The 23,907-nt window shown below is 36.6% G+C and overlaps 2 protein-coding genes and 1 long non-coding RNA gene across 10 annotated transcripts in view; 1 reads left to right on the top strand and 2 right to left on the bottom strand.

The window, feature by feature from the left end:
• LOC146543318 (uncharacterized) overlaps positions 1-6,590 on the bottom strand; it is a 31,048-nt gene extending 24,458 nt beyond the window's left edge. For 2 of the 3 annotated variants that reach the window (XR_014886540.1, XR_014886541.1), the window contains exons 1-2: positions 6,483-6,581; positions 5,754-5,807 (exon numbers count right to left, since the gene is read on the bottom strand). This is a non-coding gene — a long non-coding RNA (uncharacterized LOC146543318). Of the gene's footprint in view, positions 1-5,753; positions 5,808-6,482 lie in introns of all 3 variants that reach the window. The other variant, XR_014886539.1, reaches the window with a different exon arrangement.
• On the top strand, positions 96-21,516 carry C15H5orf58 (chromosome 15 C5orf58 homolog). 6 transcript variants are annotated; one of them, XM_085236516.1, is made up of 8 exons: positions 220-469; positions 8,541-8,707; positions 12,757-12,831; positions 14,044-14,161; positions 17,398-17,497; positions 18,022-18,104; positions 18,923-19,016; positions 21,095-21,516. In XM_085236516.1, the coding sequence occupies exons 5-8, from the start codon at positions 17,443-17,445 to the stop codon at positions 21,199-21,201; spliced, it is 339 nt and encodes a 112-aa protein (XP_085092642.1). In that variant the 5' UTR covers positions 220-469; positions 8,541-8,707; positions 12,757-12,831; positions 14,044-14,161; positions 17,398-17,442; the 3' UTR covers positions 21,202-21,516. The 6 variants fall into 6 exon arrangements, with proteins under 6 accessions (XP_085092646.1, XP_085092642.1, XP_085092645.1 ...); XM_085236520.1 differs by lacking the exon at positions 14,044-14,161 and having other exon boundaries at positions 96-469; positions 21,049-21,516; XM_085236515.1 differs by lacking the exon at positions 14,044-14,161 and having other exon boundaries at positions 224-469.
• LCP2 (lymphocyte cytosolic protein 2) overlaps positions 20,447-23,907 on the bottom strand; it is a 30,420-nt gene continuing 26,959 nt past the window's right edge. The window contains exon 21 of the mRNA XM_003210261.5: positions 20,447-23,782. Coding sequence (XP_003210309.1) covers positions 23,657-23,782 — 126 coding nt within the window. The 3' untranslated portion in view covers positions 20,447-23,656. The remainder of the gene's footprint in view (positions 23,783-23,907) is intronic.

Raw genomic sequence — 23,907 nt, 5'->3', positions numbered from 1 at the left:
GAAAAGACTTCCACTGCCTCCCATTCTCTTTTGTCATTTTGCTGCCATATGTTCCTTTTTTTAGAGGCATGTTTATTGGAAAGAACAGTAGATACAAGTGAAAGGAAACTATGGGGGCATTAAAGCTGTTCATCCCTTTTTCTTGATACCACTTTGTCAGAGGAGAAGATTGTACACATAGCGAACATAGAAGTGTACTCTGTTAAAAACATACTCAAAAGGCTACCCTGAAACTGGCAGCTAAATTCCTGATGTTAATAATAAGTAAAATGCAAAAAGCAAACTGCCACGCAAACAAACCCAGAGGGTTTGCTGATGGATGTCCATATCTGTGAGTGCAGAGCGGCACCAAGATGCAAGCTGTAAAATTCTGTGCACGTTGCACAGCTTTCATCTGGCTGTGCATGGAAAAGCCAAATGCATGGTGATGGATGGTGCTGAATCACCAGAACTCTGGATATCTGCACAGGTACGTACCAGTGAGAGTGCCAGTGAGTGTCCTGCAGGAGGATGAGATGGTTTGGGTGTGTTTTTTAATCATTCTAAATTATAGTTGTAACAAATGGGAGTCACATCCCTCTTTTTATGAAAACGTGGTGTCTACAAGAATAGCAGTGACAACCAGACTGCACAAGCACACCTCACATCTGGGGTAGATGCTCAGGAGCAACGGGCCTTGCCAGATGCAATATCTTGTTTTCTGTAATACAAATGTCTGAGTTATTTTGAAAAGATTTTGATAGCAGAGAGTTCTGGGGCTAATTTTAATACTGTTGCAAACATATAAATGGCTTCTTCATGAGCAAAATTTCTGGAAGAACTCTCAGAACTAGGGACACAGTAAGAACTGATAACAAATAGGCATTTTTAAAATGCCTGCTGTGTATTTTGTGTCTCTTTGCAGCTCACTTCTACAGAAATTTATTTCTTTGAGGTAAGGTACATGCAGGCAGTCAGTGTGTAACTCTGTAAGCCAGATATGCTCCTGACTTTTTGTCTGTAATCTCTGGAGCAGAACCTTTTAGCTTTTCTGTAGATCATGGGATATTCCAAGTGCAAACTACCTGACACATCCCACATCAAAAACTGTAGAGCTGATATTGAGATTCATGAACTTTCCATATTTACTTTATTGGTTTCTGGAAGTTCATGAAAGGTGTTAGCATGGATTTCCTGGTTTTCCTTTAATTGCTGTCAAATTAATATTAAACAGGGATGATATTCATGAATGCTTCATTTTAATTTTTGCTGTTATCCTGGTGAAATGTCTGACCTGTGAAAGCTGAGCACACACAGGTATTTAAGTAAGAGCTTTAAATTATCTATATATTTGTGCATTATATTTCATCCAGTATATCCTACTGTCCTCTATCTGTCTCTTATTTTCCTGAACTAATGTGTTACAACCTTAAGTATTATCAGGAATGCTCAAGCCTTTGTATGTTGTAGAAATATGCATCAGTAAACAAAAGCAGCAGCTGTGAACTCTGCATCTACACACGATGCTGTTTTATATACTACTTCTCTTTTTAAAGTAAAATTATACCTAACGTGCAGTTCAAAAGCTAGCTCAAATTCATTTTGCCTGAAGCCATATGACCTTGAACTCAGACGTGGATTTTGGGCAAAACAAGGCAGGTCTGGAAGACTGAGGAAGGAGGAAATGACTTTGATGATTCAGGAAGGACACTTGCTGGTGGTTCAGAGAGTACACATGGTCATTCAGTAAGAGCATGCTTTCACCTGAACTAGTACTGAGCAAGACGGGAGGCAAAGGTTTATTATTAAAGGTGCTGGCCAAAGTGCATTTTCTTCAAAGACTTGCGTATTCTCTCTTGTTCTAAATTATAAATAAGCAAAGATAGAGAAGGGGTCTTTTTGGTGTCCAAAGTAGAGAAATGCATCAGAATATAAAACAAATTGACTGTCAAGCAGAATTGTGTTATTTCCCAGTAATAAATTGTTTCTGCCTAAGAATTAGAGGAATATAAACAAGAAATTTGAGCCAAATACATTTTTGATGAAATCTTATACTGAGGTTCCATGAGAGCAAAATTCTAATTTTCAGGACAAGTTCCTGTTAAAGTACACATGTATGAAGATGTATGCAGCTGAAATGAATATATAATGCAACTTGAGCAGATTTAACCATGTTTATCTGGGCTTGTCACAGGTTTTGGAGGTCTTACTGATAGCAGAAGAGTTTAAAGGTATTGCAGGGTTTCTAACAGCCAGTATAATGTATTTTACACTGTTAGAGTAATCTTTAGATAAGTGCAATTAATAATAGTACCGAGATACACAGTTTGTCATCTCAAATTCAATTTCATGGCAGTGGGTCACTTTGTTTTACTTTGTTTCATTTTGCTACTTTATATATTGTTTCTTCTTAAGTGGCACAATTCCAGCTCTTTCAGATACCCAGAGTTCAGTTCTGTTGCTTTATGTGTAGGTCGGGTAGTCTTGCTCTTCAGCTAACTGAGGTGAAAGACAGCATATAAGCGAATAGAAGGTGTTGTATGTTCTCCCTTAATCTGTCATGGGCATATTCCTATTAAGATGGAAGTTCCTGAGGACTTCATTCCTTAACCATAAGCAAAAGAGGGCAAGAATGAAAAAACATCTGCACAATTCAAAGTAGATTGTCTGTTAAAGAAGTTTCTGTCTCATGGAGGTAATTAGCTACATAGCTGGGAAGATCTTGCATGATCTTTCCATATGGCTTTTTATTTATTCCTACCACACTGAGGTGGTAGTTGTATGGATTTCCATATATATACATATACGTGTGCATGTGCATACATGAAACTGGGAAATTAGAAGTGGAGCTTTGCTCTGAAAATGACTGCAGATTGTGCTTTCTTATCACTCCGGTCTCTATGCCGTGCGTATTCATGGCTTCTTACTTTAGATGCAGAATAAGGATTACAGAAACATTGCTTCTAACATTAGTTGCGCTGATCCAACTCAGATAAAAATTAGGGAGCTGGATTCATTTTCCATTACATCAGCTGCATTTCCAGAAGGTTCTTGATGGTGACATGTAAGCAAAGAACCTCTCATTGGCACGGAGGTGCTGTAGGAGTCACTGTGACTTGCAGATCTATTCTGGTGCTGGCAGTGTTGAGGTCAGTTCACTAGTTGGGAACTTAGAGGGCAAGTGTGTGCAATATCATAGCAGTAGGTATTTATGCTCTTTAAAGACACTGTTTTAAGCAGAAAATGCTTGAAGTGGTAGAAGAATGCTAACAAACTTGATGTGTTTTCACATTAAGAAATATATTACAAGGCTTGCATGCTACTTTTCTTTTTCCTTATAATGGTCTCTCCATACAATTTTCCCTCTGTGTTTATGAGCCAGGCCTGGTCAGTTGTGCTGAAGAAAATGTAGTTTTCCTTAACTAATAAGTATAGATGGCTGTCTAATTATAATTTTAAGTCAGCATATGCAATCATGTCAGTAATTCACCACATAAGTTGGCATATTCATTATTTCAACAAACTAGAACCTATTTGAATTATCAGCTTATCAGTTAAGAGCTTTCTGCAGTATAAAGTTGTTCAAGCTTTGTTAGAAGTAAGTTTTTAATTGAAAGTTTTAAATCTGGAAAAATGATTCTCTTTAAACATATCTTTCAAATATTAGTTCATGATGAAACATCATCTGTAGGTGACCTGAAGGGCATGGCGAAGAACAGACTTTTAGGTTGTTTTGGTAACAAGCATATCAGCAGCAATGGCCAAACAGGACAGTTTGAACTTATAAACATTACATCAGAACTGTTGCTACAGATAACATGTTTGCTAAACTTCTCAAAATGAGCTGATACCACAAGTCACCTCCTTGTGATCAACACTAGGACTATTTCCTGCTAAGACTGGCTAGCGGACCGGTGCGTTACTGCTTGCCCAAAATACTGAACTTTAAAAGTGAAGCTGTCTTTATTTTGTGTAAATAAGCACTAACATTCTCTGCTGGAAGGACAAAGAAAGGTTGCAAGCAAAGGCAAATAATGAAAAACACCAGTATGTTAATGGTAAGGACATTTAAAATTAATCTGCTATTAAGGAAATGTTACTATAATACTGATCACTATAAAATTCATACCTTTCAGCCTTTTCAAACGACATAATATGTATATTTTGAATCAAGCAAAATAGAGCATTTCTATTTGAAAAGATTCTCTTGTTATGCTACAGGGTCGTCTTAAATTTTGGAAGCTAAACATGTACTAGATGTAGTGCTCTGTGAAATAGGATAGAAGCTTCTTTGGGTTTTGCTGTGTGCTGTTCATCTTTTCAGAGATTGCTTCCTGAAATTTTGGAAGCTTGTGAAAACTAGAAAAAAAACTATGTAAAGAACCCACCTAATTAGGAGGGAAGGGATGAAAAGAATATGGAGAAATATAAACAGAAAAGCAGGCAAGGGCACTTGCCCGCATTTACAGAAGGAGGTAACTTGAATTCATAGCTGTATTCTTGTAAAAGTTCCCAAGTATTAGACTACTCCTTAGATTTTCAGGCTAATTTTCAGTGGACCATCATGCCAGATTGAACTGTTATGACATTGTCTGTACCAAAGATTCATCTGGGAACTGACATAATCAGACAAATAGAATAGCAGTCACACTGGCTAATATTATTTGAGTTACAGAACAGAAAAGAATTAATATTTGGTATGAAGAAAAGTGCCCCCTGTGCTTTGGTGGTAGCACGCAGCTTAAATGCTACTACTGTCTGAACCTTACGTTTGAAAACCTACTGAGGAAGCAAGGACTACTTTGCTTTGCTAAGAAAGCAAGACAAAATCAGCTTTGTTCTCTGTGCTCCAAACCTGAGGCAGCTGTATGTCAGTGCAAGCATCAATTCAATATTGCTAGTTTTGTATCAGAACTTGAAAGTCTTCATAGCAAAACAAAATTGAATATATGTGCACTGATTTATTAAAAGGAAAATAGCAGGCATTCCCAGACCTGCAAAAAGGACACACTTCTCACAAGTTTCCTCCAGAAAACCCTTTAGCCAAAAATATGCTGAATTGATTACTGAGGAGTTGTGTTGCCTCCAAAGGCACAAGAGATTCATCTCTACGTTGTGTTCAAGGTGCTCACTCTATTAATCTCTTGCTTGCAGCTGTAAATGCTATCTTGAATTTTTCTGTACTTACAGTTACCCATTTCTATAATTTAACTGAACATTATGGTCAGAAAAATCACAGTATTTGCATTATAAATCCTATCATACTTAATGCATTTTTCTCATCTGAGATTTGTGTGTAATTCATGTTTTCAGTTACACTCAATCGCATCGTTCCAAATAATAGAGCTGATTAGCAAGGATATAAACACTGCATATAATGAAAAAATGAGAGGAGAGGTAAATTGCAAATCCAAGAGTGGAGATAAAACACCAGCAATTTTCTGTGACTCCATTTGAAAGACCAACGTATATGCAAGGCCTCATTTTGAGAAAGCAGCACTGAATTTTCCCACAGTGCCAAGAAGATCAATAATCATTTCTTACTAGTTGGGCTAAGTCTGAAAAACTTGTAAACACTTGTACTTTTACAGAGGTGCTGACACCTTCCTTGCCTAGTTGAAAAGAAAATGAGAACAGTTCTACTCTAAGAAGGGTTGTGATTTACTTTTCATACTGCCTCCATCGAGACCAACTGTGCTAGAGCTTACGGTCAACAGCACAACCATTAATGCAACTATAATAAAGCTTATGATACTGCCTTTACAAATACTTACAAGTAATAGATTTGGCCTTTTGGTTTCATAAAGAAGCTTCATAAGTAGCAAAGTCTTCATAAAGTAGGAAAAGCAAGAAAAAAGTATTTAAAAATTATATAGAATTTGATTCTTTCATTTAGAGAAGAATGAGGCTAATAATGAAACAAACAACATTGTAAGGTATTCTTAGACAAGAGGATGAATCAATAAATCAAATAACGGCAGCAGTCACTGACCATAACTACTTATTCATTTATGGATTCATGGCTTAAGATTAAAGGAAATTTCTTACACATCACTGAAATGTAGAAGTAAGTAAAAACAACGTAATCACATACGTGTCTTTATGCATTAAGAAGCATTTATAAGTTAGAGCACAAAATGTGCATCACCTCCCTTAAAAATAAACTTTTCCTAATCATTTCTTATTTTAACTCTCCAGTGCTACGGGTGTGTTGCTAAATCCCAGAATTACCAGTAGTAACAAAATTATTTTCTGCAACTCCCTTCCCATCTTTCCCCTCACCCAGCAGATTTAAAGCACACGTTATTCTGCAGTATCCTAACAGTATTTTGCATCAGGAATATTCATGCTTGAAAATTATCTGTGCAAAATAATCCAATGTTCAGAAATCACTTAAAATTAACCTTCCTGACTTTTACTCCAAACAGATATCCACAGTTCTTGCTGAAATAGCCTTCCCATAGATTCATCCAGTACACCATAATGAAATGTCGTATGGTCACCTGTATCATTGCATGATGCTATCCCAAGAAACAGGGCTTTCTCTCAATGAGCCTGGTGGATCTCTGCTCTGGGATTTATACAATGCAATAAAAAATGACAAAAAACACAAATGCAAATGTATTTTAAAATATAATATTAGCATTGTCAACATAAAAGACTTTATTTACTGCCCAGAAAGGAAAATATTCAGAATAGTGTCATTTGTTTCGGGGAATGCACAAAAAAGTTTCAACAACTAACACACAGTGTTTCTTTGCAAAATAGCCCTTTGCATGATGCTGAAGCTGAAATGCTTTTTGCCCACTGGTATCTACGTTCTTGTAAAAGAAGGTCATTCGTCTCTATTGTGACTACTCCTTTTGGATTACCTGTCTTTGTCTTTACACAAGTCAAACAGTAAATAAAGGTTATCTGTTGATATAGATTAGAGGTTAAACTGTTATTGATTGTCATATTTCATAGAGAGATAGTGTCTCTTACTGACCTTCTGAGAATTTCTTTGCTTATGAAATAAAAGTCGTGCATTTGTCCTAGACAAACCATTTGCAATGAAAAAGAAATGAGGCTCTTCCTGAAAAGGTACAGGCTTGCATACAGAAACTGGCTTACAGTGAGAAATCCTGATAAGGAACAATTGCTTTGTTAGTGTTTCACATATTCACGTTGTGTTATGTCTTTAGTCATATTAGATGAAGAAATTGTAGAGAAACAACAGATTTCCTCCTGCAATTTTTTTGAGGTTATCTCCTGAATGTAGTCTGGAATTTGAAAGGTGTTCAAGATAAAAAAAAAAATATGGCACATTTTCATTCTCTTGAGTTTATGTAATAAATAGAGCTATGTAGATTAAACAACAACAACAAAACAAAAGCACCATTCTTTCATTTCTTCATTTAAGTAGATACAATCAAAGAAAAACCATTAGTGTAAGAGCCACTCAGTGCAATGTTCTATAATTGCATTAGCAGCATGCTCACGCACTGGTTTGTGGCAGTACGTCTGCAGCGTACCCTGAATTAAAGCACACCTCAAAAACAGGTCTGCACGGGATGCTGTAATTTTTGAAACCGTAAAAGTACTTCTTGATTACATGTGGTATGGAAGCTTCTCATCAAAGTTAAGATAAACTGATCTGAACATCCTAAATTGTGAGGATGTTAGAAATCCAGACTAATTCTCCCATTGTGATAAAAACAAACTGGAGATACAGGAAGGAAGGAAGGAAAGAAAGGTAAAAAGAAAGAACCTCATGCAAGTGTAATTCTCTCTTGAATAAATAGCCACAGTCTTTTGTTTTCTCATCCAAGAATGTGTCTTTCAGGCCCAGACCTGACCAAATTCTGTGCATTCAAGAAGCTTTAATAGCTGCTTTCTTTTGTAACCCTTCTAGACTGCTCAGCAGTCACATCACCTGTAAACACACTACAGATTGGAGACAGAGTTAAATGAAACACTATGCATCTTAGAAGAAATGGCATCTATCTAAGGCAGACTTCTTTCTTAGTCCATCTTCCTTGTCCAAGAGTTTGAGAAAAAGATAATAGGAGGCAGCAAAGGTCCTACAGACAGCTGGATATCTACTGTGGTGTGGCCCTCACAAAAACAAAAGCAGAGTAGAGAAGGAAGTACCCTAGAACAAGCTGTGAGGTAGACTAGAAGTGATGAGCAAAGAAACTGTCTGACACTGCTTCTGCGTTATGTCTTTACAAAGACTTACACGATTCCATCGTTTATTTGTCTTCAAGAACAAAAGATACTGCAGGATCCTGGTTAACTTCTGGTTAACTGGCTTTACTTACACCTTCTTGTTTCAAAAGCAAAAATGCTTAGAAAGATTAAAATATTTTAAGCTCTTGAGTAATATCAGAGTTCTGATCCCTTCTGCCTGGGTCAGTACCTCTGGTGTCTGCTGTGTTTAACTATTGGAGAAGCACTTTGATTTGTTTAACATATTCATTTATTCTTCTGCAGAGTAAGCCCCCAAATCTCAAGTTCATTAAATAAGACCATAGAGAATTAAGCCATTATACAATGCTTTCCTTCAAATGTCTTTACAGCAAATGTATGAAAAGCAGCCGTGAAACATCATAAGGAGAGGAAAAATTGTAATATAAAAATAGGACAACCATATTTTCCACAAACTTCTCAAGGCATCTGAGAATGTTTATTTGGAAACAAACACTGCTGTGAAGTCTGGATCTGACTGTACTAGCCTCAGTATAAGGTAAGAAAAACGTGAGATAGGAGTTCAGCTCCTCAATAGCATTTTCATGGTTTAGTTCTAGGTAGAAGTTTGAATTCAATTGTATTGAAGCATATCTAATTTGAAAAGAATGTCTACACATTTGCAAAGTTTCTGTAGTCATGTATTTCTTAGACATGCTATGCCAAATCTAGTATATAGATACTTCCCTTTAGAACTGATTGGTTTGAAATATGTCTTGATTCTCGTTTTAATAACTATTTCCTTGGAAAATCTGTCATTTTAATGACCAGAGTTTCTTTTTCCACTCTCAGTGCTGGAAAGGGTCAAAATCCCCAAAGCAATTGTTTCCTTGGCAGCATACTGGTTTGTATTTGTGCTTACTCTTGTTTTTAGACACTTCAATCAGCATCTGAAGAATATATCCTAATTTTTGTTCAGCATGCAAAGGATTTATTATTTCCTTGCATATTGTACTTATACCTTAAATTGAATCTTGCCTTCAAACACCTGCCAATGTTCCCACCAAATTTCTTGTTAGTTCATCCTTTATACAGTTCTTCCTTTGCACATCTACTTCTCTCTGGAGTAGAAAAAGAAAGTAAATTCCATCTCATTTTTTCTGAGATATATCTTAACCCAGTCAAATACTATAAATCCTATACCAGATAGGATGATGACTGAGGAACAAGGAGAAATGCTTTAATGAAAGTAATTATCCTCATCTAAAAGTGGCAAAAGGATCAACCTTTTTGTGACGTATGTATGGTTATTTGTTTCTTCTTAAATGAATGAGTTGTACAATATCATTTTCCTTTAGTATAAAATCAATGCCTTTTGCTGGGAGTTTTTTGCTATTTTTCTGATGATCCTGGTTTTGAAAGTGCACATGGAGTGCATTTTCCCTTTTTAATGAGTTCACTCCTGGAGGCAATATTAAACACATTACCACCTTGCTTATGTCATTAAATTATTTTTAGTACTGGCTACAGGAGATGGATAAGATTGGGAATTAAAGGAAATAACATTTTCAGTGACATTTGATATCCCCCATTCACAAGTATGTATGCTGAGTCTGTCAAAATACACATCTGTGTATACATCTATATAACTGATTTTCAAATAGCACCAGGAGTCCAAACTGTTTGTCTCACCAGCCACCAAACAAGAAAATCATCATATGCTTGCCAGCTTGAGACTCAAGAAGTAGATTGAATTCTTCTCAGCTTACAAATAACGAATTTGAGACACTACAGTATAAATGTTTTACTCAAGTAATTAATCCCATTAGTGATGCACAAGCTGGGAGTCCAACTTACCTGCTGATTTTTCAGGGAAAAAATATACTTTAATGAACAAAGAGAGATTACATGATTCCAAGTTTAGGCAAGGGGAAAAATGCAGTTGCCTTTCAGATGGTAGCTGTGCTTTAGAAAATGTTTCATTTTGACTTGGATTCATTGATGTCTTCTTTCTGGAAGACACAGAGGGAGTAATCACTATTATGAGCATGTTTAGAAAGTAAAGACTTCTAGAATAAACAAATGACCTTTCGTACATAGAGGCATAATCCAAAAAACAATTTAACCCACTTTCTTTCCTATAGGAGGGTCACAATGTGCTAAACTGCCATAATCACATTTCTGTCCCAAACTCTCATGAACTGCATAGCTATCTACACTATAATATCAGAACATGCAGTTTCAGATGCAAAGAAACAAACGTCTAAGCAGTTCAGTCCAAAGTGCTTCTATTTACTGCTTATACCAAAAAGGCTTAGACAAACACTAATCATAGAATTGCTAACTGTTAATTTGTTCTGCCCGAAGTATTCCTGAACAATGTACTTTGTGTTTAATATAAAGCTACATACCCAGGGAAAACTTGGTATTTTTGTTTCAAACCTCGACAGATCATTGGAAATGTGACTTTAAAATTCACTTGTTCTGCTATTAATTTTGAATGCCTATCCATATCTCAGTTAAATATGGAATTTTTCCATAAATAAATTTTATTGTAGAGTTATTTCTAGTATAGCTAAGGCTTTCTTTGACCTCAAATACAGAGTCATATTTTACTGGCTGTTTACAGGCACTTTGGTAGTTATTCAGATTGATTCCTCCTGATAACAGTTCAATGCGTTGTTTCTTGTCGCAGTGCTATTCACATCATAAGCAGTTTGCACCATCCAAAGTAGCTCTCTGAAAGTACAGAGCTTTATCTAACTGACTGTCAGCTGTCCAGCTACTGTATCCTATATTCACCTTGTTACTGCTGGCAGCCTCCCTAGGCTGGGAAGCTCTGATGAGAGACCAGGCACCAGTGCATCAATGCTCACACTCTTCATCTTAGACAGAAGTACATTGGTAGGTGCAAATTTAAATTTCTTCTGTATCAGCTCTCATATTTTGTTTGCTCGTTTTCACATTGCATATCTGCATTCTGGTGAAATCAAAGTTAAAGAGTTTTTTCAAATCAGGTTTTGCATGTCTTTATTTTGAGAGCTCTGGAACAGTGCTACGCAGAATATTAAAGATACTCCACTGCTGCCAGTTCTGCTTCCCAGCAGCAGAAAAAGAGAGATTCAGTCAGATGGGAATGCTTGGTCAATGTGGTAAATAATGCAGCACTTTCCAAAGTTAGGCAACGTCAGTCTGATTAGGCACAGTTGTCTCTACATGCAAAGCATTAAAAAGACCTTTCAGATACATATTTAGTCACAGCAGCTGTTGCTAACAAGTCCCTGCTAATGTGATCAAAGTGTTCATAAACAGAGGCATGAAAGTTGCTTCTTACAGTGCTTTCAAAAGGCGACTAAAGACATGCTGCTCATTTAGTAATGCTCACCTGTTGATGCTCCTGTGCATCAGAGAAACTTTTGATAAAGCAGCATTAATAAATTCCCTTAGGAGAATTTACTTTATGAAGTAAATTGACCTCTTCATTTTGGTATGATCACATACTTGTAGTTTATAAATTTTTTAATGACACCTTCAGGGCTTTTTTCCATGAGTAGAGTTATCAATAACAAATGCATAACAGCTAGGAGACACACTTCTTCTTAGTAAAACCTACAAGCAGGTGATAAAATAGTCACTTATATTGAGTATCAAGAACCGAAAAATTTTTGTTTCACCGAAGGCTGTTTTGCAAGAAGAGTTACAATTTGTTATATGTATGCAGTGCACATTGCTCTGATGAGATATGATGATTGAAACTGGTCAGCAAGTAACTTGAAATTCCTTCTGCTTTTTTAATATATTCTTCTTAAATACTTACACTGAAAGTCCTTCTTAGAGAAGAAGCCATAAAAAGCAGCCAGGGAAGCAAAGAATGTGACTTAGAAACAGGAAAAGTTAAAATGATCTTTTTAATATAGTGCTGAAAAAAACTGGTGCAATTAACACTGACAGGATGCTAAAGTTTTGTGATCAGTTGTTAATATCAGCCATGCCAAGACCAGTACTTTTCATGAAGTGGATCTCAGCTCCAAATGCAAGAGAGAAGCAGAAACCGTTGCTGTATTTCTTTCCCATGTCCACTCCTCTGCTAACTAACACAATGTGCTTTAGAAAATATAATAATATAACCTATTATTATTTCAGAGAGCCAGTTTATGAAAAGTCTTAGGTAGAGGGAAATGTCTCAGTCAAACAGCTGAGGCAGGAGTTGGTATAGAATCTTCTGCTCTGCTTTCTATTGGCCATTTCATAAGTTAATGACAAAGAACTCTTGATAAAGCAACCAAAAGAGCCAGACCTGTAATTTCAAAGTAATGCTAGAATTTCCCTGAGCAGATTATTATGCTTTTGTTCTCCTAAATACTCATTTCCATATTTCTAAGGGTGATATAGTGCTTCATGCAGCATGCAGGTTGACAAATAAAAAATAATGTATAGAATTACAATAGATACAGCTAATAAAAACCACAGTATCTATATTGTTTTTCTAAGTACTACCATTTATGCTATTGAATACATTTAAGTGAACAAGGGATCATTTGCAGTGTATTAAATGATAAACCCCTTTTGCTGATATTAGCACACTTGCTTATTTCTCTCTTACTCCAGGCACTTTGCTGTTATTGCTGTGAAAACCTAGGAAGATAAAATAGAAGTGTGGGAAGGTATCTAATAACTGAGCTGGTAAGCAATGCACTCTGCCTTCCTGAAGTCATTTCAGTCAAAAGGACACAGCATTATCCAAAAGGCAACACAGGGGCACTGGTTTGTTAGGAGATAATTTCGTATTTCCTTGCTTGATAGACTTATTTTCCTCATGGAGATGACAAAAATCTTTCTGAATGGCATTTTTTTCTGCAAAGGGATGTACATGTTGTACATGTGAGTGCATTTAAGAGCTAGAAACTGGCATTGCTCTGTATAAGTAAATGCTTATTTCAGTTTCTGTGAAATCCCATGTCATTTCAATGTTCTCATTATGATTGAGAGAATCCACGATACCATCAGAAATCACTTCTATTGGGAAACTGAAAAAAACCACGCTGAACTTCTGAATGCTTCTTCAGAATGTTTGCTTTCCAGACAACTCCCCAGAGTATCTGAATTTCACTTTAAAAAGCTCTGCAGGTCAAAGTATGCTTTCAATTCCTTTGCCTCAGACTTTGCATGCCAAGCTGGACTTCTCTTTTCGTGAGTCTGACCAGTAGCTACTGCCTGTCGCAGAAAAGGGATAGGAAAGGATTGTAACCTCATAACTTAGGGAAGTATTTTTGTTCTCTGAACAGGAATACAGAGAAACTGCCAGCAAACATTGCTTTCATTCGGATTTTACAGTCCTATATATGGTCAACAATGAGGCTTACATCTTCAATTTATACACACAAAATGACTTGATGGGTCATAGAAATCAGTTTAAAACTGGTGAAGAATTTTTATAAGCCCTATCCACACACATTATGAATTGATATGAATCATAACTTCAAAGCCTTTGTCTCTTTAACTCAGGTTGGTGCAATCTGAGATGCTAATTTCATAGTTAGTGCTATAGTGAAATACAGTAATAGTTTTCATTCTGTAAGTAGAACACGGTGTTATATATTTATACATATATTTTAATATATACATTGTGTTTATATATATTTAATATTTTCTTAAATCTTAAAACATTCTCAGAAAATTATATTATATAATATTTTGAAGTTTTCTTGATGGAAGCCCCTCAAACAAAGATGTATTTAACAACTCAATATATTATGTCACAGATGTGTATTTTAATTCAGTTCCTTAGTTCATCCTGATTCAACAGTGTGCATCCATATTAAGGCTAGTCAGCTCACTTTGCAGCCTTTTCTGCCTGCCACTGTGCCTCATCTAACTGAAATGTCACCTTTCTAGGACAAATTCTGGCTCGTGATCTGGTCAGGATTTCTTTGGCTTTGAGGATTTACCAATTTTCATCAGTGAAAATTCCACATGTTCTGTGTGAAATAACATTTCTTCAGAAATAACTGACGTATGTTGAGGTTGCATGATTTGTTTATGTGTTTGTTGCTTTGTATTCTGTTTGACTTTCCTAGCAATCATTTTTTATATTCAGACAGTGGTTTAAAAAAAAAGGCAGTTCTTCTTTTATTAGAGCTTTTTGTGTGAAAATTTAATGACATACATTTAAATGTCAACCCCCCCATTAGATGCACTAGAAATTTTTAAATGAAAGCTAAGGCTTTAAATGACAAATGAAATGAGTGTATTATTAGTAAAAGTTTATTTCCTTAGACCTCATCTCCTATTCACTGCAGTGTTTATAAATATGATTTCCTTACAGACAAGCACTACTAATGTTTGCGAAGTCACTCACTAACATTTTGCTTTTTATTGAAGAGTATAGACTTCTACTCCCCACTAAAACAATTTCTTTAAAATATTCCCTTAACTGTGAGATGTAATGTGAGATCTTGGACTCTTTTTTTTTTTTTTTCCTTAGTCTGTGATTATACAGGTTATTTGCATATTCTTTCTTTAGAAAACCTCCTGTTCAGTGATTCTGTATTTTATTATTTTAATTTTTGCCTGTAAAAGGTGATGTTACACTCCAGAGGTGAAGAAGGCAGTTCTGTAAAGTAATCTGCACTGTTTTAGTTGTCCACAGTGCCTTCTGATGCACATCATAATCCTACATTCATTTTCTGAAATAGATTTCTAGTCCTCCTAGTCTGTTTTCTTCCTTAGAGAAGTTGTTTGGTAGAAATTTTGTCTTGACCTGATATTCAGAAAAGTGGCTGAGTAATTTCAGCTTCCACACCTGAATTTGTTCTCGGAAAGACTCCAGGCAGAGTCATATCATGTCTTGAAGTAGCATACAGAGCCCAGCCAGCCCATGATGAGAAACAGCTTCCATCACTTTCAACTGCATGTGTCACTGCCAAAATCTGTAGGTTTATTTCAAGTAAAATTAAAATCATGACACACAACTTAACATGCTGATATTAAGTTGTTAGCAACTGTTGTGCAAACACTCCTTGCATAGAGATGAAGCAGGAATTAATAGTTTATTATTTTCAGATTTTCATTATGAAATATTACCTCACAAATTCAGAAAATAGTTTAAGTGAATTTAATATCATAAATTCAATATTCCTTATTTCTCTTTTCTTTTTCTCCTTAAAAGAAAATGCCTCAACTTCCTATAGTGTTAGTAGTCTTTCTAATTAATTTCTCTAACTATTTAAGATTATTTTTCAAAAGGTCTTGCATTTTAGGAGCTACTATACTTGATTTGTCCAGTAGTTCTTGCAACTCAATGTATTGTTCATGTTTTGAACCCAAGTTTTCGTGTAACTATCGTGCTTATTTTTCTTTTCACACTAGTTCAGCGCAGAATATAAGCATGATTTGAAGGTTATTTATGCGATGGGAAAGTCTTGCCAAATTCAGGAAGTAAATTAAACTAAACTCATTGAACAGAAGTCAGTGTGGAACTGCCTACAAGTTCTCAAAAAATTCCCTATTACTCAATAATTAGCTTCTCTTGAGGTCAGCCACATCTTCCCCATTCCCTTCTACCATAACATGTTTAGCAGTTTCTACAGTGAAGCAGGCACCTATTTATCTTTACATCTACACCTGCAAATCCATTCCTGGCAGCTATTTAAGCATTACCCTTGATAGATTATGAAGAAAATAACTGTTTATAGTAACATAAACATGTTCAGGAACTTGCTAGTTGCCCGTTTTTATTTTTTTTGTACACACATTTAAATACATACTTTTAGATACTCTTTTATAGGCAGTAGCCAGATAAAAACACCTTGTTGTATATCTTCTCTGTGCACACATAAGCTCTGTTTTTTGCCAGCAAAATCACCAGCTTCTGCAAACCACACAGGACTTTTTCTTTAGATATGTATAGCTTGTTTGCATTGGGTTCTTTGCAAAATGCTGTGAGCTGAAAGACTGCAATACAAGAATTAGTGCAGGTGTGAGCAGTGTTTCCTGCTCTGTATTTCTCATCTGCAGAAAGCCCCACAATCTAAGCAGCATATCATGCTTTCCCTTTGAATCGTAGTTTAGTTGTTCCTAAGAACGAAGTGCTTCTGGATTTCATTTTAGCTGCACCTGCAAGTCATTACAAAATGCTTTGAATGCTTTATTTTAAAGACAGTTTTTGTGAGAGCATGCTCCTGAATGATACAAAGAATGGAAGAGTGGGTAAATGGCAGGCAGCTGTCATCTTTGTCCATCAGTCCTCTATTGCACACCCAAGTGATTCCACTCTTCTCCAACCTAACAGTCACTCTGCTTCAGTGCTGCCAGGCAGGAAATCTGAAATACGGTCTGGACACTGAACAGCAAGAAAAATGTTTGCAGTAAATCAAGCAAAAGCCCTGAAAGCCACTCCCTTGCTTGGTGTCCCTGGCATTAAGGACTACAAGGCAAGGACTGAGGAAGAAATGATCCGTTCCCAACTCCAGGACATTGTTCAGCACTTTTTGTAGATTTAAGTCATGTATACGCATCTAAGGGCAGAGATTATTTGATGTCTGAACTGATACATTGCTATAGCAGAGCATCCTTGTTGTCTTCCATAAAGTTAGGTTCATTGTGTGATCTTTACTGACAATAAATTATTTTTAGTCCATCGGAATTAAAGTTAACAAAAAGAAACTGCTGATCAATATTTTGCTGCAACATGCAGGAATATTCAGCCCTGGGATGCAAAGGGCAAGAGCAGATTGCTGTCCACCACTATCGCAGTGCCATCTTTGTCCCCTCTTCCCCATTTCTTCAGCTCTTGCACCATTTTTTACCTAAAATCACAAGTCCTACAGGGCAACCTACCAGTGCCAAGCCGGGTGAAAGACCACGCAGGACTTTTGCTGAGCAGAGCAGCAGGCAGGGAAGCAGGAGGGCTGTCTGTGCGCAGGGCTGTGCGCTCCCTCCTCCTGTGGGCCTTGCTGCCTGGGAGCTGCTGGCAGCACCCAAGGGAGCACAGCCTCCCAGGGCACTCCATAGCACCCAGCTGCCTTCAGGTACCTGCCTGCACAGTGCCTGGGCTCAGCCAGGCTGGTTTGCTCAGGAGTTGCCCTGCTTATCTTCGAGGCCGGGCTGCATAGAAATGGGGCACATTGTTCTTGCTTCCATTTTAGCTAAATGGGAATTCTGTTCATCACTCTTTTTGAACACACACTGTACTAGGGTGAAATAAGCTCTTTTTTTTTTTTCTTTCCCCCCCCATCACTGTTGCAACAGGTTTCCTGTGATGTTCTATACTGAAACTTGCCTGAGAGTTTTCTAATGTCTGAAAAGAGAAGAGCAGAGAGAATGGGGGAAGAGTACATCCAGGGATCTGGTATTTAATCTCAGCTCTGTTACTGACAAGCAGATATTCAGCATTTGACTTTTTTGTGTTTGTGCTTTAGAGTCATCTTCCTTAAATTCATAATGAAAGCTGGTTGCAATGCCATTCTAGACTTTTTATGAAGTTTTCAATCAAATACATTATCATAGGACTTTGTTTGAAGAAGTCTTCCTTACTATTATGAATATGCTCATTCACTGTTTGTACCTCTATGCTTAAGTTCTAAAAAAAATCTGAAGCATCGTCCTTAAAAGAAAGTAACATAACTGTGTAAAATCCACGTTTTAAAAAATCACTTAAAAAAAAAAAGATGATTTTCTCAGTAAGAAATAAAACTGTTTGGCTAATTAGACTCTATTTTTAAATGACAATAATGAAAACAAAGTCTAGTCATTAATTTTTGTCAAATGTTATTATATATTTGATGTGTGTTATACATAGACTATTATTTACTATATGTTAATATTATACATTATGAATGTAACTCCATAACAATTTGAGTTCTGCCTTTCTAGGATCCTTGGCCCAGGCTGATGACCTTAATGCAAAGCCACTTTTGGAATGGAAGAGAGACTTGGACAAAGAATCTGTGTCAAATGCACGTTCCGTTTTTTGTCTTACTCCTTGATATGTTAAGATGTTCCACATGGCAAGCTTTTTTACCCAGAGGTTTTCCAGATATGTATTTTTTAGAATGCATGAATAAGAAAGAGCTGATAATTAGGAAAAATATATATATCCAATATTCTTTAGTATTTTTCATTTTAAAAAATCCCAGAAAAGAGTGCAGAATATGGTACAAATTTCAAAATTGAAGTTATACTTCATTTCAAATGATTTCTAGTCTTAATTTTCTCTAGACTTGATTTATTATTGTTATTATTTGCTGAAGGAAGGCAATATGGTCTCCAAAATAAGCACCGAGATGTTGACTATAACATAACTGCATATACAAACATAAATGTTCCTATGCGTATATTAATAAATTCATTAGTTTCAGTGTTAATTCAGTCCCAATGTCTTTCATGCATGTTAATTACACAACAGCTCCATCTCGTGGTTGACTAACTATTGCCTGAGGATTAATTTTCAGTACTGTAAGAAAATTAGGGTCAAAAACAAAAACGAAAAAAAATACTGCTCAGGAGAGGAAATTTTACGTATGATTAATTTCACTTCACTTTTTTGTTGTTATTAAAAAAGAAAAACAAAACAAGACAAAAAAGCTGTTTGAAAGAAAAAAATATACCTTGAGTGTTTAATATTTACCTTTAGTATTTACCATCTTCCATATCTAGATGGCTAATTATAAAAATGAAAAATATTAATATAAAAAACTATTGAAATTATGATGTGCTGTGTTTCTGAGATTGTGAATTATATATACACTAACTGTTTTGTTTCTTCTTCATACAGATGTTAAAAAATGATGCAGCTAACCAGCAGTTTAACCTTGAAGCTGCAATTAAAAATGTTGACAAAATGTCCAATGAGCTGAAGAAACTAAATGGTAATTCTGAGTTCATCATCTAGGTATATGTTTGAAAGTATTCTTTGGAAGTTCTTTTAGCATGAGCATGGCTTATGATTTCTCTATCATATAATTGGATTTTTTTTAATCTGTTGGTAAAATAGTTATTACCTTCTTTTCATAGAATAATGAATTATGTTACATAGAATTATGTTAGATAAGCACACAGAAAAATCTGTTAGGCAGTGAAATTCATTCCTTTGCAGGAACACAAATAGTTTGATAATGAGAATATTATGAATATGCTGATACCAACATTTTTTATTACTTTGAAGTAAACAAAAGAAGGATTTTTTGGAAGAGTTACAAATGTACACTTTAAAAAGTGCTACATTCAGTTGCCATTTATTTAGCATGTACCATTCAATAATCATAGAATCTTAAAATCATCGAATCATAAGAACCATAAATGGCTTGGGTTAGAAGAGACCTTAAAGATCTCACTGTCCCAACCTTCCTCCCATGGGCAGGATTGCCAAGCACTACATCAGGCTGCCCAGGGCCATGTCCAACCTGGCTTCGAATACCTCCAGGAATGGGGCACTCACAGCCTCACTGGGCAGCAGTGCCAGCACCTCACCACCCTCTGAGTAAAGAATTTCCTCCTATCATCTAATCTAAATCTCCCCTCTTTTCATTCAAAACCATTCCCCTTTGTCCTATGAGACCATGTGTCATGGTTTCATGATTTTTCATTATCGGTATTCCACATCATAACATCATGCAATGCACTGGGGGTTTGACTGCTGATGCTCAAGTTCCGGGTGCCTGTCCAGCGGAGAAGAGCAGCTACGTTTCCCCAGGGGGCTTTGCGGTCAGCGAGGAGATATAACTCCCGGCAAGGTCACCTGATGCTCTCTTCTCTGCCTGCGCTGCTTCGCTTGCGCTTCTCTGCCTGCGCTGCTTCGCTTGCGCTTCTCTGCCTGCGCTTCTCGCCTGCGCTTCTCTGCCTGCGCTTCTCATCTCAGCGTTGTGGTAAGGCCGATCCACCATCAATTTCACATTCTCTCTCCTTATAAAATTCTGTTGATACCATATTTAGTAAATTACTTTGTTTTACCTCAGATTGTTGCCACTGTTTTCAATTATTTCGGGGTCCCTTATTTTCTTTCTTTTTCCGGGGGCGCGGATCCGCGGATCCCTCCGCCCTTCTAGTCACGGAACCGGGCCGAACCAGCCCGTAAACCGTTGACATTCTTGGTGGAGAATGCGGGCACAGTGCACTCTAATGCCCTCGAGTCGCCAAGGGACAAAATCATGAAACCATGACATGTCAGAATGTCAACGGTTTACGGGCTGGTTCGGCCCGGTTCCGTGACTAGAAGGGCGGAGGGATCCGCGGATCCGCGCCCCCGGAAAAAGAAAGAAAATAAGGGCCCCCGAAATAATTGAAAACAGTGGCAACAATCTGAGGTAAAACAAAGTAATTTACTAAATATGGTATCAACAGAATTTTATAAGGAGAGAGAATGTGAAATTGATGGTGGATCGGCCTTACCACAACGCTGAGATGAGAAGCGCAGGCAGAGAAGCGCAGGCGAGAAGCGCAGGCAGAGAAGCGCAAGCGAAGCAGCGCAGGCAGAGAAGCGCAAGCGAAGCAGCGCAGGCAGAGAAGAGAGCATCAGGTGACCTTGCCGGGAGTTATATCTCCTCGCTGACCGCAAAGCCCCCTGGGGAAACGTAGCTGCTCTTCTCCGCTGGACAGGCACCCGGAACTTGAGCATCAGCAGTCAAACCCCCAGTGCATTGCATGATGTTATGATGTGGAATACCGATAATGAAAAATCATGAAACCATGACACCATGTAAAAAGTTGGTCTCCTTCTTGTATGTAAGCTCCTTTCAGGAGCCAGAAGTCCACAAGGAGATCTCCACAGAGCCTTCTCCTCTCCAGGCTGAACAAGCCCCGCTCCTTCAGCCCTTCTTCAGAGTAGAAGTGCTCCAGCCCTCTGATGGTCTCTGTGGCCCTTTCTGGACCCTATTCAACAGCTCTGCGTCTTTCTTGTGCTAGGAACCCCAATCAGTGCTGTGATTCTACATTGCCCTTTGTCTTTCAGTGGAAAGCCAACTACTGCTTTGTGACATTATTTTGAATTTCAACCAACCCACGAAGGCCAAAGATTTAAGAGAGGCTGAAGAAAAAGCTTGGAGTTTGATGGATTAAGTAATACCATAAATTTTCACACATTGTCTTCTATTAATAGTTAATAAGTTTGAACTGTAAAATGACATAATGGTTTACTGCACTTGGAATATTTTTGTTTTAATCTGGAAATGTAGGATGGAAAAATGTTATATGTAGCATATTGATTCTGAGAAATATTTTTAACCCAGTTTTCTCACACTAAGCATATTAGGTGTGGAAAGAGTGGCATAATTAACTTAAAATTTCAGGAAATTTGAGCTGACGTTTTTCCACACATTGTTCACTCCTTTTAAGCAAAAGCATACTGGAAGAGTAATAAAAGGTTTTAAATTACTTCAAGTCAAGTCATTGCTTTTATCACAGTTGTGCTCAGAGAAATGGATAAGAAACTATCAGTAAAAGAGAAAATGCAACTCCTCATTTGATCTGCCTTCCTCATTCTAAAAATGTTGCGGAAAAAGGCCATACAAGAGATTACTTGTGGAAAACCAGAAGTATTTTGATTGGGTTTTGGTGGCACATGGCTACAAAAGAAAGCAGAGTTTGGTAGTCTAAATACCCTGAAGTCTTCTTAGCCCAAAATTTGAATAGCCAATATATTTATATATTTCATTAGAATTTATTCTTGTGAAAAGGTCTGAATTTTGAGGTATGTTTTTAATCATACAAAACATGTTTATTTGAATGATCAAATCCAGACTTACTTTGCTAAAAAGAAAAAAAGCATTCAAAGCTACATTTTGTTATGTTGGTTTAATATTTAAAGCTTTTTCTCTAATGAGATGTTTTAAGACAAATAAAACAATTCCATGGGAGGCATTTCTGGGTTATCAGAATTTTCAAAGGAATGTAATAGAACTACAACTCCCAGCTCATACAGTTGGAGGCAGTTCTGAAGGATTGATCTTAATTTTAGCATTTTTGGAAAGACATTAAAACTGACTTTTCTTTCACAAGATTAGACGGGAGATGTTTTTTAATATATACATATGTATATTTTACTCATAGTTGCACAGAAATGAAATTCTTTAACTTTGAATTCCAGCTGCTAGCCAAATATATTGGAAATGAAAATAACATTTACAAAGCATATATATTTAAAATTGTATGAAATCTGATTGCTTTTTCTCTGAGAATATATATGCAAGGAAGACAGTATCCCCTGAGTTGTGGTTCAACACACAATTGACTTTAAAAGGGAAAATGTGTAACCTGGTCCAAGGCAATTCTTAAACCAAGATGTTGGCAAAAGACTGAAGTTCCTAGAAAAAACCTGGGCAAAAAAAATGGGATGAATTCCACTTTTCAAAGGAATGGGAAAAATCTTTTGTTATTATATTCTTCAGTGGTCCTCAATTGCAGCTTTTATTTAAGAATTGAAAAAGGGTTTTTTTTGGTTGTTGTTTTTTTTTTTTTCCTTGAAAAAAAGCACAGAAAAAAAAAAAAAAACAACCAAACAACCAGAAAGCAGTTGTATAAGAAGAACCACATTTCCCTCTCTCTGTCTGCTTTCTAAGAGATTTGGGTGTGGTCTTCCAATTAAGAATCACACGATGGTAGTCTTGTTGATGTGTCTCCTATAAAAGAATGGTGGCTTAAATTACAGTTAGAGATATAATTTAAGAAGAGTTTGTGCTAACAGAGGAAAGCTTGTTCCTGTATGAGGTTCGAGGATCACATTTCAAATTTGTGGGCGAAGACGTTCTTGTTCCTGAGTGAAGGTAGAAGGCCTCAGGGAATGCATACTTCCAATTAGTCGGCAAAAATGTGCCATCAGTGACTCATCAACGGTATGGCGGGCAAGGGATTGTATCTGTAGATATTTTATTTCTCTAGAGAACTGTGCATAAAGACAACTTCATATCTGAGTCACACAGAACAGATCTTCACAGGCAGCTAAGTATCCAGGGGATTTTTTGGTGTTGCTGAAAGCTGATGTCTTTCGGGTGCAGGTTGGAGTCCTAATCTTTACACAGAAATCTCCGTAGTTAAATGTATTAGGAAGTGGATTGCAGAAAAAAAATGAATGCTACTCAATTTTGTTTTGGTTCTTTTGTATGCCACTTTAGATAATACTTTTGCTGCTGCAGGTCTGATCTGAAAAATAGGTTGTTTTTTTTTTCTCTTATGAAAGTAGTGAGCTGCATTGGTATATCTTTCATGGGTCCTCTAATACTATGAGGAAATCATTTTAAGATAATTCATGTTTGTTAGAAGGTAGTATTCCTCACATAAAGAATACTCATGGTACTCTGTGGTTAGTGTACAGTAATAAATACACTGTAGGAAAACCCAATTTATAGAGTACTATATTTAAGGCATGACTTAAAAATGAAAACATCGTCCTTTTTTCATTAAAATTGAAAGTATTTTTAATGACGACTTCATTATTTTAGCTTACTGAAAAATGAAGTATCCTGGGCTTTATAGGTTTTGGTAGACTCTGATCCTCTATGTGATCTTTGTTTAGGTCTCATTTAATATTTCCTGCAGCGTATTTTAACACACACTGGTTTCTTGAACCCCTGTCTTTTCCATCAATCAGAAGAAGAGGCGTTCTTTGGAAATAATCGATGATATGTGCTACAGAAGAAAAATCCTGTGGGATGGAAAAATGAGAAGGCAATGGAAAATGTGTCAGAATTCTTAGTAATTAGTAAAGCTAATTTTTTTTTTAATTTAAACTCTAAATATTTTGCTGTCTAACAAGGTACAGTAAATATC

Source organism: Meleagris gallopavo, chromosome 15 (genome assembly GCF_905368555.1).
Source record: "Meleagris gallopavo chromosome 15, MGAL_WU_HG_1.1, whole genome shotgun sequence".
In the NCBI taxonomy this organism is placed as follows: Eukaryota; Metazoa; Chordata; class Aves; order Galliformes; family Phasianidae; genus Meleagris; species Meleagris gallopavo.
Note: the sequence above shows the minus strand (reverse complement) of the source record. Positions and strands in the feature narration are given on the sequence as shown.